The sequence below is a fragment of the Larus michahellis genome, chromosome 6 (assembly GCF_964199755.1).
Source record: "Larus michahellis chromosome 6, bLarMic1.1, whole genome shotgun sequence".
Classification (NCBI taxonomy): Eukaryota; Metazoa; Chordata; class Aves; order Charadriiformes; family Laridae; genus Larus; species Larus michahellis.
Window position 1 is genome coordinate 12,463,065 of NC_133901.1, and position 21,900 is coordinate 12,484,964.

The following is a 21,900-nucleotide window of genomic DNA, read 5'->3' on the forward strand; positions in this document are numbered from 1 at the left end:
TTCACTTCTTGACAACAAAAAGAGCTTAAGAACAACCAAGCTGCAGGTGTATCGCTGTGATCTGCTATGCGCTTTACGGGTAAAACTAAGGGATTTGGGCCATAACTGCAGAGCAGAGAGTTGCACTGAGACTTTGAATAACCTCTGACCGCCGTCCCTGACTTGCAGAACAGAGCGGCCCCCTGCAGCGCTGCTGGCCCTGGGACGTTTTCCTGCTCGCGCTGGTGCTGAGCCAGGCATGAGGCTGAGACCCACCAAAACAGCACGTACAGGTGAGCAGCTCCCACCCCGGGCACTGCTCTGTCCCCTGCTCAGGCTGCCAAACCTGTTTGCCATATGCATTTATGCAATACTCCTCACCAGCACGCGCACAGCACCCTTCCCACCAAAGCAAAGGCGCTGGAGGATGGAGTTAAACTGTCCGGGCGGTGAGGGGCTCGTAGGGGGAAGTGTTATGATGGAGGCTACACAAAATGGTCCTGCTGGTCCCTTCTGAACTGAACCCTCCCTCGTTGCTAGGAGTGGGGACGAGTGCTTTGCCTCAGCAGTTGGGCTGGATGCCAGAGTGGGAGGGCTGGAACACTCACCCGCCGCACACCCGGCTCCTTTCAGTGACACCCACGTGGGCAGTCAGCACGTCCCACATCTGCTGCTGCCCTTCCTGCCCTTACATGGTCCCAGGGAGTCTTTCACTCCCTCCTCCAGCATCTCAGTGCCAGGCAAGTCCTGGGCATACACAACTGTATCCCAGTTTATGCCCTCACCTCCTGGGATGCACAAGCCGGGGCTACAACCTCCTCCTCTGAGCAGGCTGGTCGCCCATGGCTCGAGGGAGAGCTTTTCACGGGGCTGAAGGGATGTTTCTGGGGCTGGTTTTGATTGCTGGGACAAAAGCAATCAGAGCTGGCTGAGGGTGGCAGGGAGGCTTACACCGTGCCTCAGGGACGTGACCCCTTAAACTCAGCCTAACTGCGCAGGAGATGGGTGCCCAGCTGCACCGAGCAGGGGGCTTTGAGCTCTCCTCGGCACTGGGCATGAGGGCTGAGGGAGCTTCAAAGGCCTGTAGATTTTAAATGCCTCCAGGATTAGTTGCACTGGAAAGGGAGTTTTCTGAATCACTCCTCAAGGCTTACCTGCCTTTGTTTTGCCAAAATCCCACTGAAATTGGCCAATGTTCAGGACCTTGCTCAGCTGTTTGCAAGCAGAAGAGAAACTGGCTGCAAAATCAGGTGTTTCTTTGACACTGTCCTGTTGTCCTCCTGCTCCCTGGAGCCCACCAGCAGCAAACAGGGGATGCAGCTCAGCTCCCACGAGACCCCCCGTCCCAAGGAGAACCTGCCTTTTCTACCTGCTGGCACGAAGCCCTTCCCTCTCCACCGCTGTTTCATCTCCACAGCTGCTCTCAGACCCAGCCTGGGCTGTAAGGTCACTTTCTGTTAAAAAGAAATAAAGGGGAGGAGGAAGGTGAACTATAGGTTGCAGAAATGGTGTAGGTGCTTCTGACAGCACTCAAGGGCCCCGTCCAATTTGGACATGCACGCAGGACTGCACTTCTTAGCACGCCATAAGGCAGGGAGCTTTTTGCCTCCCTTTGAAGGCCCAGTACTGCAGGGGATGCTGATCAAAGCTACAGCAATTCTCTCCTTTGGTGCACTCCCATTCTTTACTGTTTTGCAAAATGCCTGTGGCTGAGCAGTTAATGGAGGCATCTGCTGCACTGGCAGAGTTCGCTGCCTTAATTAAAGACATCTAACAATTATGCAGCTGCATGCGAGAGACCACGGGTACTCGCAGGGCTGAAACCGAATATCCTCAGCGCTGAAAGCAAGTGTCCCTGCTGTGCAGAAAGCGTAGATCTGCAGCCAGACACTCACATGAAAGTAGAAGCAGGGCCCAAAGATTAAGGATGGACTGGAGCCAGCTTGCAATGTGTGTCGCCAAGGCCTCGCTGTGCTGGAGAAGCATACAATCTCAGCTCACGCACATAGCTTAGAACGGTCAGACTTGCAACAAGTGAGCAGAGCTGGGGACATTCCTTGCCAGTAGGGATGGTTTTAGCTGGAAAACGTTTTTAACAGATATTTTCTCACTGAGTGGAAATAGCTGCTTTAAAAAGACAGGTGGGAAAACTAATCCTGTACCAAGTGGTTACCAAGTTCTCCTCTGTGTGGGGCTGTGTTCTTTCCCCATTAAATGAAGAAACATTTTAGTTGTGGGCATATTTCTGGTATCACAGCATATTTGAGCTGATCGGGGACTTTGCAAGGCTGTTATTTTAACAACTTTCCAAAGAAGCTCACAGAACAGGCTGGTGCTTTCTGATGAGATTGCATGTCAGCAGACACCAAGGGCTCTGAATCAGGCTGCGGAGCACGGGCTGCTGCCCTGTGGGGCTGGGGGCCAGGGAGCTGTGGTTGCCCTTCGATGTGCTCTCGCCCTGTGGGGAACAGGGCAGCCGAGAGGCAGGGACTCCCATGCGCTCCTGCCAGTGGCGGGGAGCCTCATGCCTGCCCTCTCGGAGCTACAAATGCAACCTCTCAGCGACAGTAATGTCACCGCTGGCTGGCTGGGATGTAAAGCAGGCAGATCAATGCTGTGCTGCTTTGGTCAATACGAATTTACGAATGAACTTCTGTCAGGAGGGACATTATTAGTGTGGACAACCTCTATTCTCAGTAATTTCTGTGAGGGGAGATAAGAAGGGGAATGGGCACATCAAATGCACCAGCACAAGAGTGCTGCAGGTGAGGAGAGGCATTTTGGCCATGGGGTAGAAGCTGGTGGGTTTCGATATCCTGAGGCCAGCATCTCTCCTACAAAGGACAGGCATGCCCTCTCCTCTGCAGCCCGCTCTTGCTGCAAGGGGAATTGCCCTTTCCCAACTCAGCTCCCAGTACGGGTGAACAGCAGGGCACGAGGCACAGGAGAGGGGATGTTAGCCCGGGTGGTGCATTGTGTCCAGAGCTGTCCTGCGGATGACATGACAGCCGCCAGCACCAGCCAGTGCTGTTGTGTAACATGTCACGCGGAGTCTGCTAGCGTGGAAGAAGAGCTTCACCTTGGAGCAAATGCTGGATTGCTCTCAGCTGTGGCACGCAAGTGATTCAGGGGAAACCAGCAGTTTGCTGGGCCTTGCGTTAGCTCTTTCTCTGGTCCTGGGGAAAAATCCTCCCTGGAATGAGTGACTTTTGACTTCTGAACAGTTTCTTGCCCTCAGTTTTGCACCTTCACCCACTGAAGGACAGGGGTAGATAAAGGGCAAAATAAGATATATTTAGAAAAAAGAAACACGCAGCCTTTTCAAACACAAACCCCTCCACAAACAGGAAAATGATCTAATTCTACCGTGTAGAGAAGCGATGGAGGTATGTATAAAGAAAGAACAAGCACATTTTCCTTTTTCTGCTTTTCCATGTAATATCATATGATCTGTCTTTAGATAATCCAAGCACTTTTATTAAAATCAAAAGCAAAAGTTAGACAGCCAATGATAATCTTCCTGAGAAAAGAACCCAGACCAACCTACTTCCCACACTGGACTGGAAGATACACTCACTAGACACAAGAATTGGTAGACTTTGACCCAAAGCATCAAGCCTGGAGCAAGTCTGGCTCACTCCCTCTCTGCCCTCTGCTAGAGATCTGCTGCCTCCCTGCATGCCTGCAGCAACGTTTCTGCCTGCACAGCTCTTGAGCCGTGTACTTCTCAGTGTGTCCTCTGCCCATGTGGAAACCCAGTAAGTGGCAGGCCAGGCTTCAATCTGGTCAATTAGAGCATGCTGAGCCCCAAGATCTGGTAGTTGTAGGCAGGCAAGGCAGGGGGAGTGATGGCAACACATATCCACACTTAAGAGATGCCAGAAGATGTTTCTGCCTGGACAAAGACAGGTGGGGATAATGATAATGGAGGATGGAGTCTGGATGCAGAAGGCCAGTCGTGAGCCAGCACCACAGGGCAGGTTAGTCAGGTCAATGCGTTTGTGGCTTCTCTGTCATTTATTAGAATCTCCTCTGCAGCAGGGAGGAGGGACGGTACCAGCCCTGCCCCTTGCTCTCTGCCCAAACCTGCTTTCTCCAATTCATTTGACTTTACCTCTGCAAGCTGCTGCACCTCTTGTGCCACCTCCCCCCCAGCAGTGGGAAGGGAGCAGGCTCCAGCTGGCTGTCTTTGGGAGAGGCAGGGAATCCAGTGAATCCAGTGGAGGTGGGCTGCACAGGAAAGACCCAAACAAACTGGGAAATAGACTTAGGGCAGGATCTGGTAGATCCAGTCAGTCTCAGGTGAATTGCAACCATCGCTCTCTTGCCTCCTACCCTGATTTGCTTTGTGGGCTGTGGATGCTGCTCCCTCCCTTCCACAAAGACAGAGTGAGAAGCCCTGAAGGCAGAGCACAATCAGACGGGCCTTTAGGCAGCAATGTGCAAAGAAGATGGGTGAGGCTTGTGCTGAGAAGAAAGGGTGGGTGATTGCAGTGGTTACCTGCAGCAAAAAGGGGATTGAGATCAATCATCGGCCAAAGTTATTCCCTGCAAAGGCCGAGGAAGGTCAGTGATATTGTTTACGAGCCTGTAGCACTTTGGTTTTGATTGGAAAAGACAGTGCAATTACAGCATCTGTTTCATGAGATCAGCCTCCATTGAATTTATACAGCAGGCATCAAGGAAATCACAGCTTGTTCCTCTGCCTGCTGAGGCAGGACATCCACTCTTTGAGGGGAGGGTTCCCCATAGCCACCAGCTTTTCCAGGAAGGCACTGGGCCGTAGTCCAGGAACATCAGGGTGGGCCTCAGAGTATTTCTGCAGTTTAGCCACAACACGCGAGAGCCCGACGGTGGAAGCATAGAACATGGGGCCACCCCTGTGCTTTGGCCACCCATAGCCATTGATATAAATTACATCGAGGTGTTCTGGGCCCGATGCTATTCCCTCAGCCAGGATGTCAAACCCTTCATTGATGAGGGGAAACAAACACCGCTCCAGGATTTCCTCCTGGTCTATAAAGCGGGTCTGGATGTGATGGGTGTCTCTATACTGGGCCAGGAAGTTGTGAAGCCATGGATCTGGCTTGGCTGTCCTACCCCCAGCCTTCTCGTACTGATACCAGCCTTTTCCAGTTTTCTGGCCAAATCTGCCGTTCTCACACAGAAGATCTGGTAGTGGGCTGTAGCGATGGCCATGCCGCTGGCGGGCAGGTGTTCCTGGAGGTAGTGAAGCCCCAGTGAGGCCCTGGCCCTTTCGAGACCTCCAGCCCACATCCAGCCCAGCAAGATCAGACATTCGGAAAGGTCCTATCTTAAACCCAAAATCTTCAAGAACCTGATCTACAGCTTCTGGTCTGCTTCCTTCCTCTACAAGGAAAACTGCCTGTTGAACATATGGAAACATCATTCGGTTCCCAACAAACCCAAAACAGTTCCCTACCACCACTCCAACTTTTTTCAGTGCTTTGGCTAGCTGCATAGCAGTGGCAATGGTGGTGGCAGATGTGTGATGGCCATAGATTATTTCTAATAGCCTCATCACATGAGCAGGGGAGAAGAAGTGCGTGCCAATGACCTGCTGTGGGCGGCTCGTGGCAGAAGCTATTTCATCAATGTTCAGGGCTGATGTGTTTGTACACAGAAAGGCCCCTGGCTTGCAGATTCTTGATAGTTTGTGGAATATTTCCTTCTTTAGTGCCATGTTCTCAAACACAGCCTCAATAACTAGATCTACATCCCGCAACGCATCAAAATCCACAGTGAACTGGAGATGTGCAGGGTTATGGAAATCCAGGGTTTGGGCACCCTGCTCCATTTTCATAGCCTCACGTTCCAAAAGGAGCATCACAGCTTTTCTTCCCATGTTCAGATATTCCAGATTCTGCTCAAGGGCTACCACAGGTATGTTGGCTTTAACCAGAGAAGTCACAATGCCTCGGCCCATTGTTCCCAGCCCTAGGGATAAAAGTGAGACAGAATCAGAGACTATGAATAAAAAATGTTACAAATAATCACTTGACAGTAGCACTTCCTTTGTATCTCCAGGACAAAAAGTGGAAGCCTATGCAAAATGAGTGGTGCACAGATGGGAAAAAAGAATGGAAGACTGGGGAAAAGGAAGGTGAATTCTCCCTTTCAGTGAGATTAAATGTTTGAAAATGACTAGCATAAAGGCAAGTTAATGTTCTCTCAAGCTTACAAAATATCAGTGGGATTCACTCTGGTGTGTGCAGACCATATGATTCTCCCTGCAAAGTTTTATACCTATGGAAACCAGCATCACTTAAGAGTTGGAACCTGGGGATCCAAGAGAGGAGAGCTGAGTTTCAGCTTCAACCCTGCTAATAACTTGTAGCAGGCAGTTTCACAAGCACGTTTCACCCTGAGCATATCAGTGCCTCTCTGTTCCTGTGAGAAGGTCCTTTATGGGCATTCATAGAAGGATATTAGTGTTAGCAAACACACAGCACACCCAGAGATTTTAACACCAGCAATACTCAGACAATTGGTTTCTCCCTCCTTCCAAGCTTCCTCTTTGTCGCCTCCCTCTTCTCCCTCTGCACTTCACAGCATAATCTTTGAAGCAAACAAAATTCAGCTGATCTTGGACACTAATCTTCTCTAAACTTTGTCTCTAATGTCTTGCATGTCTCCTGTCACCAGGTCAAACAGGATGGAACTAACACACTGTTCTTAATCCATATTTCAACACCTTCTATCTCTTTTTTAATCACTCTGGAACATCAGTAGCCTTTTGCTTGCTGTTTGCACTTTCTATCAGGCAATCTCTGCCCAGCGGGAACTCTCCAAGTCCTCCAACACAGGCCATTCCTAAGTTATGAAGACTCTCGAAGGCACAGTCTTCCTTGTCCAGCCACGCAGTTAAAGCGCTCGCCCAGAATTCCTATAACTGAGCATCCATTCAAGCTGTGTTTTTTTTTTCTCTAAGATCCACAAATATGCTACTACCAGCTCATACCCGAGGAACACCAGTGTAGAGATTGTAGAGATTCCCGGCTTGATCCCATCCCTCCTTCTGAGCCCTTCCACCAGCTCTGCCCTCTATTAAATTAAATGAAGCTGCACGCTTACGCTTTCCTGTGACACACAACCCACATTATTTATCCCACTCTCCCATGAGGGTAGCTTTTCAGACTAAGTTAATGCAAACTAATAAGAGAAGGCCAGCACAATTTTACCAGCTTTAAAAGTGTGAAGCATCTGAATGGGAAGATTATTAATATCCTAAATAAAGCAACAACCAGACAAAGTACAGGTTTGTTATAATTCTGTAAAAATGATTTTTTTTTAATCCCAGGTTTACAAATGAAAGTCAGCTAAACAAACAAACAGAAACAAGGGGATTAAAAATTTTGTCTAAAGCAGCTTTGTAAAGAAGAGCTGAAATGATGTCATCAGTTAAACAAGTTCCAACAACCAAGGTCAAACAAGGTAGTATGTTTTCCCTGCAAGCTACACACCCTTGGTTTAGTCCTGTCCACCCTCAGCTTGTGGATACACAAGACATTTGAAACATTCCCTGCTTAGCCACAAGAAGACAGTTTTTACAGACATCGCTATCTGGCAGCCTGCTTATAAACTATTACGCTCCCAAGCAATTGCTTAAGTTCCTTTCTAGGAAATTAGATTTGCTACTTCATAATCAAGTACTACTAAAACCTAATTTGAAAATAAAACTAGAAGAACATAAATCAGTTCTTAGTATTTCAGTGTCCGTGGTTTGCTGGCTGAAAAACCCACAAACACAAACAGCTCCTCCCACTGCGCACAGCACTCAGAGCTTGGATGTGGCAGCAGGGAGAGTCAGAGACATTTTTTCCCGTCTTTGGTGAGCAACACGGACTGCTTTCTTCTCGGACAGTGTGGGAGGGTAATTCACCACCTCATGCATACCCACCAAGCCCCGCCTCATCTCTAAGGCCCTCTTTGGACATCAAGGGTTTGCAGTGCCACATCTGGGTTCTTCATGGCTCCCTCTTGAAGTCTCTTCTTCCTTTCCAGGGTGGAGGTCTAGGATTTCTCCCTAGAATTTCCAAGCTCTACTAAAGAAATAACGCACACATCCTGGGCCTTATTAACACCTGTTCCTCTCAGCTTCAGTTTCATGACTGAAATCTTAGCAGTTCTCTCGCAATATGAACACGCTGCTTCTTCCTAAATCAAAATCTCTTCCATGAGCAGAAGTTCTCCAGCCTTCTTTTCAAGAGAAGTTCTGCAGTGGTGTTATCTGATTCCCCTGTTTGCTCTCATCCACATGTAGTATGAGTACTCCCATCTAGGTTTTAGCCATACCATGACAGACAGGCATACATGCTTGTAGTAGTTCGCTTTCTAGGCCATGGGAATAGGCTTATAGATAAGATATGAGCTTGCCAAGCTTGTTTCTGACCTAGAAAAGCTGTCTCTGAACTTACTACATAACTCTTCAGTGGCCTGTATGAAATGATGTTTAATGAAGCTGGCAGAGAGAGTAACGAAAGCCCCAAGGGTTTTGTTACATTAGAGCTTGCACAGCATGACTCCCCTGGAAATATAAAACTACAGCGAGATTTGGCTATCTAGATGGGAAAGAAGCGTTTCTGAGGACTCCCCTTTTCAATTTTATAAAGCCAAGTGATCTTGGGGAAGAATATATTAAAGCAGAAAAAAATGGTAGGGAATCATTGGGCCTTACATGTGCAGAAGCCTGTAGAAGAAAGGGAAATGCCGCATGCTCAGCTCAGATCGCACGCAGCTAGGGACTACTCCAGAACTGCTACTGTATGTTCAGTTTTCTTCCTCAACAGTGCCCTCACTTCCCCCAAACCATGAAAAAACCCTATATTTTTATTAACCATGCAGGGGGCAGTTTTCAGAGCTGTGTTACCATTTTTCATGCCCTAGGCTCATCTTTCAAAAGAAGACTGAAATCTGCTTCAGGAAAAGAACAGTGTCTAGCCACCTTGCTTCTGGCCTTTTGTGGCGAAATGTAGCTTTGACATACAAATAAAACTACGCTTGAACCCATGTAATTTCAGGCCAAATATGGATATGACAAATCCATTTGCTGGGCAAGCTGAGTGAATAATGACTGTTAATTATGGATCTGTCACATGAGGTACTTAGAATATGAAAAATCATGTAAAATTAATTGAAGGACTTCAAAAACAAATTTCAAAACAAATGAACTCAAAATATGTACAAAGCAACTCATGTACAGTCACACACACTAGAGAAATACAGATCAGTGGAAAATATTCTGAACTATAATGAATATTTGAACTTTAAAATGCCAGGCAATGGAAATAATACTTTATAGATCAGTAAAAATATGCGAAGACTGTTCCAGTTTTCCTGTTAAAAACAACAATGAGCAATTGGTGGTGGTGGACTGCTGCAGACTGCAGTTGCTTCTTTGCTTCTTTGTTTCAGGGTATTAACTTCAAGCAGAAGTAATGTGATACTTGAGGCAAGCAAGGAGCTACGGGATGACTGCAGAAGGGACAGAGAAGAATGCTTTTTCTGGGTGATGAGGAACCAGAGAAAGTGGAAAGAGGTGGGAGCCAAGAGCTCAGAATAAGCAGAAGCAAATGAAATAGGTGACATTGCATGTGTCTGAAGACAGCCAAGGACAGCTAGGCCAAGAGCAGGAGGGATCCCGCATAGCTGGGTGTTACCCACCTATCAATCTTTCAGCGAGCAAACTGCAGACTAAGGCAGCTGATGGGAAGCCGGCACTGCACAGGAATGGTTCCCAGTTCATCAGCAATGCTATATATCAAGCATGCCCACAAAAATGATAGAGCATCCTTGATGTCCAATCTACATTAAGACATGGTCAGCGAGCGATGTGCCAGCCTCCTCCGAGTTCCTGCTAATATGGGACAGACAGGGGAGCCACAAAACAAGGCTCCCCTAGCATTCATGGCACTGCTTTCATACCCTAAAGGTCCTCTGTGCCTACAGAAAAGGTACTGAAGGACGAGGAAGTCAACAGGATCTTCTCAGTTGCTTCCCATCATGCAGCGATAAAAGATGGACGCAGCAGCGTAATGCAACGTGGTTTTACTGGGTGAAATAGCACAGCACTGTCTATTGGAAAATGGGGTCTGCATGATTTCTGACCATCCAAAATGGATGCAACATCTTGCTCTGACTGCCCTCCTCTCTGCAGTGAAAACAGAGAGACCCTGAATCACCTAGGTAGACTCAATACTTACACGGATGAGCAGGACTATTTTAAAAGGTGTCAGTCCCTCAAAAAGCATCCCTAAGATTTTGGTTTCTGGTGTTGCAAGAATGTACTTAAGATCAAGAATGTGAAATTATGAGATACTGTACAGCATGGAGAATATCTCATGGCTGGAGAATGACTTTTTGTTACAGCAGCCTGAAAGAAAAAAACCAATTGTGCCGGCATGTTTTATGCCTGTCTCTAACAGACTTGCAATTTCGCTGATATCAAAAGACAAAATAGGAGGAAAACCTTCCAGGGAAGGAGAAAAACCACAGTGGCATGGCAGAAAGAAGTGATGGAAAGCAGTGACCTTAATATGGTGTGGGATTCAGAGTTAAAAGGAGGTGATCAATAATCTCCAAAATAGGAGATGTCGCTTATCAAATGAAGTACAACGTGAACAACTAGCATAAACAAAACACGCTATAATCGTGGGCTATGGGGGCTGTATTGACAGAAGCAGTGATTCAGAGAAGGCATTAGGAATCTTAGGAAGTGTCAAGGCTCTGTGTGCACTGATAAGCTTTAATGACCCTGACCAGCTACACCTGGATCCTCCACCCACACGCACTGCCCATGGGCCTTGGAGCCCCATTTAAGCTCAGATCTGAGCCTTCACTCCCTTCCTAAGCTACGTTGGAGGAGTTCTGGTGTCTTATTGTGGCTGTACCAGGCTATGGACACTGTTGATCCAGACTTCGGCCTACAGAATGGCTTCCCAAATTTACCTTGGACCTGCATCATCATGTGAACTTTGCTGGATCATCTGTGCTTCTGGTACATCCTGGCCATGATCTCTGGGTCTGCCCTGCTTGTCTTGCTCAGGTACTGTAAATAATTGATATAGCAGTGGGTTGTGCTGCCATCCAGAGGGAGAAATGGGTTGATAGGAACTTGATGAATTTCAGCAAGGTGAAGTGCTAAGTCCTGCACCTGGAGAGGAATAGTCCTATGCACCAGTATATGCTGGGGGCTGACTGGCTGGAAAACAGCTCTGCAGAAAAGGATCTGGGGCTCCTGGTGGGTACCAAATTGGCTATGAGCAGCAATATGACCTTGTGGCAAAGAAAGCTAATGGTATACTGGGCTGCATTAGGAGGAGTCTTGCTGGCAGGTTGAGGGAGGTGATCCTTACCCTCTAATTAGCACTAGTGAGACCATACCTGGAGCACTGTGTCCAATTCTGGGCTCCCCAGTACAAGAGTGATGTGGAGTGATTCCAGCCTAGAGAAGGCTTGGGGGGATCTCCTCAACATACATAAATACCTGAGGGGAAGGTGTAAAAAGACAGAGCCAGACTTTTTTCAGTGGCTCCTAGTGACAGGACTAGAGGCAATGTGCCCAAACTGAAACACGGGACATTCCATTGGAATATAAGGAAACATATTTTTTTACTGCAGGGGTGACTATGCATTGTCACAGACTGCCCAGAGGTGTTGTAGAGTCCTCATCCTTGGAGATATTCAAAAGCTGTCTGAATGTGGTCCTGGGCAACTAGCTCTAGGTGGCCCTGTTTGAGCAGAGGGGCTGGACAAGATGACCTTCAGAGGTTCCTTCCAGCCTCAAAGATTCTGTGGTCCCCCTAGGAGGTGTTATTGCCATTGGCTCCCCATCCCTGGGGTGCAGCTGCTCCCTGCCAGTAGATAATTGACAGGATATGTTGAACATGGCTAGTTTGAAAGTTGGCTGTTACCTTGAGCATACTAAATAGTAGCAAGGAAGAAACATCTCAGTATCTGGTCTTAGTGTAATTACACCTGGAATATTGTTCCCACTTTGGCTATGTGTGCTTTATGAAGTGTTGAAAACTTAGGGTAAGTTCAGAGTCGTGAAAATGACCAGAATGTGACATGTGCTCCACAGCAAAAGTATTAAACCACTTAGTTTATTTATTCTGCAAAAAGCATGGGTTAACTTGAGCATTGTCTGTAACCAGCTACAAAAACACTGAAGTTCGGGGGTAGAGGCTGGGGCAATTTCAGACCAGAATTTAGAAACCTGTTTGGAGATGAGAAGCAAATATTTAATGCAACGGATGGGAGATGTAGCCCAGCCAGTTCAGCTTGGAAATAAGGTACAGATTATGTTTCTACTGGAAACTTGCAAATGGAGACTGCATTTGTCCTTAGAATTCCCTCTAGCTCAGTTACAGCACCAAAATAAGCAGATCAGATCTAAACAGATCTTCTGGCTAAACTGTCATTGATACTGGGACTCTGCAAAAGTATTATTCTGGCATGATTTATCGGTATATAGGAAAGAATACTCATTCTAGGCACCTGATCACTCCTATGAGACTTCAACATGAGCCCTTCCTGCCAAAGCAAACGCTGCAGGACTGACCTGTCTGGGATTGTGTGTGTCTGAAGTACTGTGCTCTTCAAGTCATATGATAAACTTGGCAATAATTCATGACTCTTAACCTGAATGTTACAACAGCCACGGATCCTCCTCACAAGGTTCGTGGACCAACGTTTAAAAACCATTTTCATTAAAAGTATGGCATGGCAGCTAATGAAGCAAAGGGAACTTACAAAAGAAAAAAAAAGTGTTTCTATGGCCTGAAATGACCTTTCAGAGGGCTCATATTGCAGAGCACAAGAGGCCTGAGAAGTACCCAGGAAGGAGCAGTGTTGATCTGGTGAGCTTTCTCTGAAACAGAATGGATGTTTTCCAATTACTCCATTACTTGTCTAACCATTTTTTGAGTGCTACTATCAACAGGCAGAGCTGAAAGATACCTTTTTTTAAAAAAAAAAAATCTCAGCAGTGCATCAAAGGTTTTATTTAAATTGCTCTTATAAAAAATTAATGAAGGCATTATCTTGCTGGGCTACAAAATGGCAGGAGTGGATCCCAGTGAGATGAAATCTTCTTAAAATACAGCTGTCAAAACATTTTTGTATTAGTATATCCCTGAGTGACTCTGCACGTGCACTTGCAGTACAGAACTAGACCAGGAGGAGGAGAATTTCATGCAAACCTGCTTATAACATGGAACAAAGCCAGGACTCAACGTAGCAGTATTTAAAAGGGAATAGACTGTTTATGGTCCACAGATGAATCTGTCTCAAGTGAGAGGAAGTTATTCTTCCAAAGAAAGAGGTGGCAGCAGGTAACGATCTAATGAGATGTGATTTGCCATCTGAATTTCTGAGCTTATCAATGCACTGACAACTTCCATCTTTGCATGTCATCTATGGGTGTGGAGTATCTTTGCCTGTGATGGGTACCAGTGACTTTGGCAAGTGACTGCTAGGGAATCCCACTTCAGCTGTGTGCCATGATAAAGCCTGATTATACTCATCCCACTCCCCTTCAGCTCTGCTATTAGCTGGGCAGTCAGCATCCATAACAGCTTTTTCATGCCCTTACCTATCACAGCCACGTTGCGGATGGGCTGAGGGGCAGCACTTTTCCATGAAGCTCCGCTGGGTGTTGTCCACTTCTGCACTGCTCTCTCGGCGAAGAAAGCATACTGCAGTGCTTGGGCCTGGCCTGAAGTCAGCAGAACGTTAAACAGCTCTCGTTCCTTCCGGACTCCTTCTGGAAAGGGTTGCTCTGTGGCGGCTTTGACTGCCTGGAAGCACAGCTCTGGAGCCAGGCACCCGTGGGCCTGTTTCTTCACCTTCATAAGAGCCTCACTGAGAAATGCTTCCATGTTGGGCAATTTTGGAACTGGCTTCAGGCTGAGCCTGCGGGGTCCCAGTGGCTGGCCTGAGGGTAGAAAAATGGAGTTAGAGAACAAAGCATCCACATCTGGAAGACTACAGATTTTCACCCCTTTCTACATAGACTGAGAACGCAGCCTGACTCTTTTCCTCCTATGCCCACTGCATTAGGGCTGGAATGGCACAATGATCGGGGTCTAGAACTAAAGCATCTGACATTTCTCTTTAGCTTTCTGTTTGCTCTGACAATTATGATTTTTCAAGTCCCTTCTCAGACTTCAAAAAAGCAAGATTTCAATTTCAAAGTAATTCCTTTCTTCTTCTCAGCTACACAGAGTGCCTTGACTTCTCCAGTCCTCTTACTCCACAATCCCAGCTGTCATATCCACGTAGGTCTTTCTATAAGCCTCAGTACTGCAGCTTTCCTCCAGTATTGTTTAGTACTCGGTGCCCAATTGATTTTGCTAGCCAGATGCGTTCCAGCCAGGGTCCTGATCCAGTCATTTATAAGAGAGACTGGGAAATATACACTGAGTGCAATTCTTTCCTGACAGCAGGAGCCCCCCTGTTCACTTTGGGATGAACCAAGAGGACAGCTCACGCAGCATGAGTTGGGGAACAAAGGAATAACAAGGGAGGGTTCATGCTTCTATGTCAGCAAGGGGTGAATCAAGCAGCCATACAAATACGAGGCCCATTACAGACAGACGTTGCTATGGTGATACCTAGAAAGGATTTTAATTGAGAGAAGTTAGTCACATTTCAGATGCCAAAATCCTCTCCGTCCTTTTCAGAAGTACAAGCTTTGGTGCCTGCTAGGAGATCTCTGATATGTCCATACTGAGGCTGTTCCTATGCTCTTAATGGCAGCTTGCCTCAGGAAAGACCATGGAGGAACAAGATCAGAAATTCAGGATGTAGGCCCTTAATATTTCAACACTTTCACGAAGACCAGATTGTTAATTAACTGTGTAGCGATGTCACTGCACTGACTGCTGCAGTGCTGCTCCCAAAAGCACCCAGGACTGCCACCAAAGCAGGATGGTGGGTGGGCCCCCTCTAATGAGAGCCTTATGCTGAGAAGCTCTCTGGTATGCAGTCTGATTGCCCTAGCTTCCCTTATATAAGCTCTGCCACAGGAGCACACTTCCTTCAAAGGTGGCATATTGCATCCATCTCCCCTTTTTCTTTCTGTTGCGTGCGTTAGGAAAATGCCAGTGCATCAGCAGAAGACTCAGGAGCAGGAAATCATACACAAGATGCTGAAAAGCAGGAATAATGGCAGCACTAAAGTCATGGTTGTCCAAAGAACATGTCCTGACTCTAGCTCTTCCTCCAAGACCAAGCAATATTTAAGAGAAACAGAAATATGAGTTTCCAGGATGAGTTAAGATAACTGATTTCCTGAAATAATGCTCTTCAGAGCTCAGGCTTTTGAATTAAGCCTTTTAGAGAAGACAAAAAGATGAATACTCACTGTGGAAGTAGCTTCCCTTGTAATCAGAGTTTATAAAAATAATGTTTTCACATTGACAGTGAATATAGTTTGTATTTGCCAGTTTTGCAGGATTTAGTCAGGATAATGTTCCTTGATTTTTGGAATCCTGTCTTTCTCCCCTTGAATGTATGTTTTTAACCCAGAAATGCTCTTTATCCACCCACAGTCCTTTATTTAGGACTTAAATAGTGGGTTTCATTTTTGCCCCAAGAGGACACCTCAGGTTTGTCCCAGAAAGCAGATCTGGTGGCTGGAAGGCTGCTTAAGACTGGGCAGAACAAGGGACTTCATATGACATCTCTGATGTGGAAAGGACTGGTAAAAAAGGAATATTACTGGGAGCGTTTAAGCTTGGTCTTCAGATAGCAAATAGTACTTGTAAGCACAAATACTGATGGGGGACATGAGACAGGTCCTCACAGTAAAAAAGAAAAGCAACTCTCCTCAGGGTCCCGTAATAAAACTCTTATTTAGCTGTAAGCTAAATAGGTTTTATTAAGTATGTATACAGCATCTCCATGCAGAGTCTTTGCTTATGCAATGCTAATAAGAACCAAGGGCATATCTATGAACAGGAAAAAAATGATCTGAATCCAAACCTGGGAAGAAAAGACCATTGTGGGGCACCCACGGCTTGATTTCTGAAATCAAAGCAGCAGGAACATGAAGAACACTATCACAGAATCATAGGGTTGGAAGGGACCTCTGGAGATCATCTAGTGCAACCCCCCTGCCAGAGCAGGGTCATCTAGAGCAGGTTACACAGGAATGCGTCAAGGCAGGTTTTGAATGTCTCCAGAGTTGGAGACTCCACCACCTCTCTGGGCAGACATCAGTGCTACAGGGAAAAGTGTCCTCCATGCACAGGAGCTAACAGATACATGCTTTGTTTTACTAGGGTTTGTAGTCCAGGTGGCACAAAGGACAGATCAAGTCTATAAAATTTCTATCAGTAAAAGCAACATGTAAGCATGCAATATCAAATATTGTGCTATTTAAAGAAAAAAAAAATCATCCTAGAGTTGTAAAACCTCAGGACAATACAGGACTTCACATGCAAGAGGCAGGGCTAGCCTAATGCACTTCCTTGTGCAGTGAACTGCCTGTGAATTTCTGAGAACCGAAGCTGAAACTGGACCCCTGCTCCTCAGGCTTGCAGTGGTCTCAGGCCTGCCAGAGGCAAGTCCAGTTTATGTCAGACCTTTTACAAACTCTGGCTGTGTCAAAGGGGCACTTCACTAGACCTTCTGCTTGAAGGTGGCAGCCAGAATCACGAGCCCTGGAGAGAGATTAAAATGTCTTTATTGCACATTTTCCCAGAGATGATGTGCTCAAGGCCCTTGCAATGGTAGCTGAAAGCCTTTCTCCAACAGTCTCCATTTAAAGCATGCAATTGCCTAACACCAGTATCTGTTACTCCTTTGGGTTTTCTGAGACTCAGAAGAAACACATGATTCCTCCACTGTTACTCCTAGTGGCTTAGAGTCAGAAACTCACATTCATCTTTCCATGCAGCATTTAATACCTGTGGGCCCTGAGCTAATCTAAATTGAACAGATTTTCCTTGACTCTTTGGTGCAAGCCATTGATGCTTTTGTGCTCCGAGAAGATGATAAAGGTCAATCAGCAGACGTGGACAGAAAGCAAGGGATGATTGCTTTCATCCTTTTTATGAAGGGAGAGCTTCATCAAAGAAGTCTGCTATCAGCAGCCATTTTTTCCTCCAGCTGAGGAAGACTACAGAAGGCCAGCAAGAGGTGGGCAATATAAGCTGCAAGCTAATGCCTCCTACCACAAGCAATTACAGCAATTTTCCAATTTTGTGATGCCATCAGGTGGACAAATTATATAATGCAGCTTTGAATCAGTGCAGTGATTATTAAGCACATTTAATGAAAGAACATTCTGATTGTCTCCAAGGATTTAGCTCCTGTATGTTCCTTCTAAAAAATGCCTTCAAAAGTGAAGATATTTTCCTTTGCCTGAAGAAGGCCAGGAACATATGCTCACTTACTATCTGCGATATAGAATTACTGTTTTCAATGAAAAAATTAACTTAGAACCAATAATTGTCCCTGTGTATTACTACAAGCACTTATTCAGGACTGTTTCAGAACTCCTTTTGAAGGTGTTCTTCATTAGGAATAATCCACAGAAATGTATGGATGAAGATGCTTTCCCAAAATAGCTTCCATAAAGGTAGCTCTGTCAACTGTGTATCGAAAAAATAATCAGAGACCCTTGCTTCAGTAAGGCCAGTCATTTGAGACTGATCTTTTGCCATGAGATAGTGCAGCTCCAGTGCTGAGAAAGCTTTAGAAGAAAATAATTTTGGATGATTCTTTGAGACTTATCTTGCAGTACAGCCTTCCCAGGAACAGAAATTCCCCCAGTGACAAAACTAGTTATTTAGCCAAACTGCTCTGTAAGAAGTCAGCAGTTGTTAGGCTCATGTTAAAAAAATAAAATAAAAAAAATATATCTATCAGAAACAAAACACTGCATGTCATACAAAGACAGTTGACTTCTGTGATGGCATTATTTTGTGCATCTCTACTTCTGGTTTTATTAGGATTATTTGAAAAATGTTCACTGAAAACAGAACTCAACGTGAACAAAAACCAGACCAGCTATGCACAACTGTCATCTTCTGCAGCTCTGAGTTAGTGCTTGATGTAGAGAAATAAAATCACTGGTTTGCCTTTGTATGGCAGAAGAATTATATTAACTTTAGGCAAAGGCCAAAGCCAGGAATATCTCAAAAGGAACATATGGACTCTGGGTACACCATTCTTTCAAATTATCAGGTAACCTGAGGCTAAATAGTGCATCAAAATTTTCATGGTCTTCTGCAAGGTCTAATCAGAAATTTTCCAAGCAGGAAAGAAATAAATATTAGCTGACTTTCCAGTATTTTTACTGTTAAAGCACATACTGTAAATGTCAGTAAAGCTGTTGGAAAGAGTCTGAAAGCATTTTTAAAGTCCTGTTGGAGTTGGTATATAGTGTGATGTGAACACTTTCAATGACATTACTCACTTTTACCGGGGTAACTCAAACCAGCAACAAACAGATAGAAAATATACCACCAATAATGAGTAAGACTGGGGCAGGTTACCTGCTGGACGTCCAGCTAGGATCCTTGTATGCTTATACAATTCTCAAAAAAAAAAAAAAAAAAATTTCTTGGTAGTGACAATTTCCAATGAAGATGAAGCTACAGAAGAAGAATTTGTCAGCAGCAGTAGAGGGCAAGTTCCAGAAAGCAAATTACACTGAGGAATAGTGTGCTCAATGATTCATTCCTGAAGCTATCCTCTAAGGTTAAGCTGGTTTTCACAACTGTCAACCACTGCACAATGTCTGTCACAGAAGAAACAGGCATACAAATATCTAAATTTCACATAGTATTTGTTGAAATCCAGAATACTTGATGGTTTGCCAGTTCCAGCAATATATCTATTACTCATTTTGTGATACACTGCTGCTGCCATCAGTTCTGGTATAGAACGTATGCAGGGCATCATTCAGAAGCCCAGAGGGTACATCAAAAGGAATACTGTTTGTTGGGTTAATTTGCCTAGAAGAGTAGTAATGTTTCACTGCGTTCCCAACAGATGAAGAAACAAAGTTCTCATTCAAAACAGGAAAAAAAATCAGTGAACCAAAGTATCTTCGTTTTTCTTAGAAGGAATCCTGAAGTACCTCACTTATCTCTTTCTAAAGAATTATATTTACCTATAGGGAAAGAGAAAAGAGGACTGCTTGTGTCATCAATTTTGCACCAAAAATGAAGACTAAAAATACTACAGGATGAATACAGTGAGAAGGAAGGGCATCTCTTACAGAAAACCTAGCTGAAGTATACCCTTTTGCACTTATCTGGTAAATCCCAAGTTGTGGGGAAGTACACAAGACACTGATTTTTAAGAATAGCCCATTCATTGAACGATCTGAAAAATATGGTGTGCTGTCATCTAGGACAAAGCTTAGGCTGCTTCAACTTCTAGCACAGAAGTGCTCCTACAGAGAAGAAAAGGCCTTGTTTGTAGTGAGGAGCGCTGTTATTTCTTTCCACATCCCTCCCATCTCCACAGGCCATTTTCTTACATAGCAGCTAAAGGATTAGGGACATAGTCGCTTACAGATTCGTGGATCATAAGTTGGGCTGAGGATGTGCCAGCCCCTCCACTCAAGGGAGAAAGTTATTTTTGAATAGCCGTTATTGATGGTGCAACCAGAATACGTGCAATACCAGCTGTGATCCAAAACTATATACGGAAAGAGCACATACTCCCCAAAATCAGTGGAGTGCAGCAGCCCAGAGGAGCGTGTGAGTTTGGATATATAAGTAAGAAGCAGGAGGACTTGATACGTATCTGTTCACCAAATCCGCACTTGAATTTCTGCAGCTCTCCAGCATCTGAATTTTTTGTTTCAGACACAAAACAAATTCTGTAATTAATTCTATCTTATATGGATGCCAAAACTCAACGAATGGAGCATATAAATTGGAATAAACTGGTGGGCTTTGTTCTGGCTCTGCAGCCCTGAAACATCACCAATTATTTCTTGGCGTTGCTACAATTCTTTCCTCACCAATCACTTTGTTTGCCAAGCGAATTGCTGCCTCAATTGTGTTTTCTTCCACAACTTCATCAACCAAGCCCAGTTTCAGTGCTTCAGTCGCTGGAATGTGTCTTCCTGTGATAAAAAGAGAAGTGAGATGACTACAGTGGGGCATGATGGGCAATTTCATTCTTCTCTATCTGATTAAATGACTTGTGTGTAGCTGGCTTCAAATATGAGATGTGCTCGCTATCAGGTATATAAAATACATGCCTCAGAAGCGCGTACGTCCCTTTCTTAGCCCATTATTAGTGGAAACAAGCTGAATTTCAACCCAAGCAGCTACATAGGTAGAAGAAATTCATGTTTCTTAGACCAAGCTGGTGGTATGACTGAATGCCATATTCTTATATACAGAGGAAGGCCAAGGCACTTTACCTGTAGTGATTATATCAAGAGCAGCTGGTACCCCAATCAGTCTGGGCAGTCGTTGAGTGCCTTCAGCACCTGGAAGTAACCCAATGGTGACCTCTGGTAAACCCATCCGTGCCTAAAATGAAGTCAAATTCAACAACAAATCTGATTAAAAAGAGTGATAGCTACAAACTGAGCAGAATAGAGGAAAGACAAGCAGACCTGATTCACACATTGCTCATCTAAGAAGCCTCCAGGCTTCCACGTAGAAACTTCATCCTTGCTTTTTGCCACATAAGACATTTAAGACAAAAGCCCACTCAGCCATTTCAAGAACTTGTGTACAAAGGCACAGGAACAGTGTCACTTTCAGTGGATGTAAGTGTGCTAGCACAGCACTGGAGGAGAGTGGTGGGACCACCAGCATCCCCCAGGTTGACACATGTGTAAACTAATTCTTTCAAGCAGGCGTTACCAAATGCTGGATGGCACTCTGTGACTTAACTTTTACCTCCCTACTCTAATTCTTGGAAGTTTAGTAAAGGAAAATTGGTACTGAACTCTTCCCTAATTTTCCTTCAAACGGCTCTTGGTGCACTTGATGTTTAGTAGGGTTATGACAGAGAAGCCAGGGGCAGCAGGAAGGGGGGGTCTTGTCTTCTCTTAAAAATCTACCTAGATTTTGTTGCCTTGTTTTTTTTAAAAAAAAATAAAATAGTTTGCACATTTCACATTGAGCTCTTAAGAAATTTAAGACCACTACTTACGGCATCAACCTTAGCTAACATATAGGATGCTGTAGATAGAAATCCTCTTTATGCTGTTACAGCAACCCACACTGTTATGGAGAAACAGTGATTCACACTGCAAAAGTGAGTGGATGGCCCTATCAGTGGAGAGTGTCTATAAGAAGACCAGGTACTGCTAAAGGGTAGTTCAGCATTCCTGAATCTTGAAGGAGGGGATTAAAGAAAGGGGATGGATAGAATCATAGAATAGAATCATAGAATTGTTGAGGTTGGAAGGGACCTTTAAGATCATCGAGTCCAACCTTTAGCCTACCCTGACAAGAGCCACTTCTAAACCATGTCCCTAAGTGCCCCATCTACCCTTTTTTTAAACACCTCCAGGGATGGTGAATCCACCACCTCCCTGGGCAGCCTATTCCAATGTTTAATAACCCTTTCAGTGAAAAAATGTCTCCTAATATCTAATCTAAACCTCCCCTGATGTAACTTGAACCCGTTTCCTCTCGTCCTATCACTTGTTACCAGGGAGAAGAGGTCAGCCCCCATCTCTCTACAACCTCCTTTCAGGTAGTTGTAGAGGGTGATAAGGTCTCCCCTCAGCCTCCTCTTCTCCAGGCTAAACAACCCCAGCTCCCTCAGTCGTTCTTCATAAGGTTTGTCCTCCAGACCCCTCACCAGCTTTGGAGCCCTTCTCTGGACACGCTCTAACACCTCAATGTCCCTCTTGTAGTGAGGGGCCCAAAACTGAACGCAGTACTCGAGGTGGGGCCTCACCAGTGC

At 45.3% G+C, this 21,900-nt stretch overlaps 1 protein-coding gene across 1 annotated transcript in view; it reads right to left on the bottom strand.

Moving 5' to 3' along the window:
• Positions 1 to 3,391: 3,391 nt before the first annotated feature.
• Positions 3,392 to 21,900, bottom strand: part of EHHADH (enoyl-CoA hydratase and 3-hydroxyacyl CoA dehydrogenase) — a 31,154-nt gene continuing 12,645 nt past the window's right edge. The window contains exons 4-7 of the mRNA XM_074592365.1: positions 20,396 to 20,507; positions 19,988 to 20,092; positions 13,595 to 13,936; positions 3,392 to 5,937 (exon numbers count right to left, since the gene is read on the bottom strand). Coding sequence (XP_074448466.1) covers positions 4,667 to 5,937; positions 13,595 to 13,936; positions 19,988 to 20,092; positions 20,396 to 20,507 — 1,830 coding nt within the window. The 3' untranslated portion in view covers positions 3,392 to 4,666. The remainder of the gene's footprint in view (positions 5,938 to 13,594; positions 13,937 to 19,987; positions 20,093 to 20,395; positions 20,508 to 21,900) is intronic.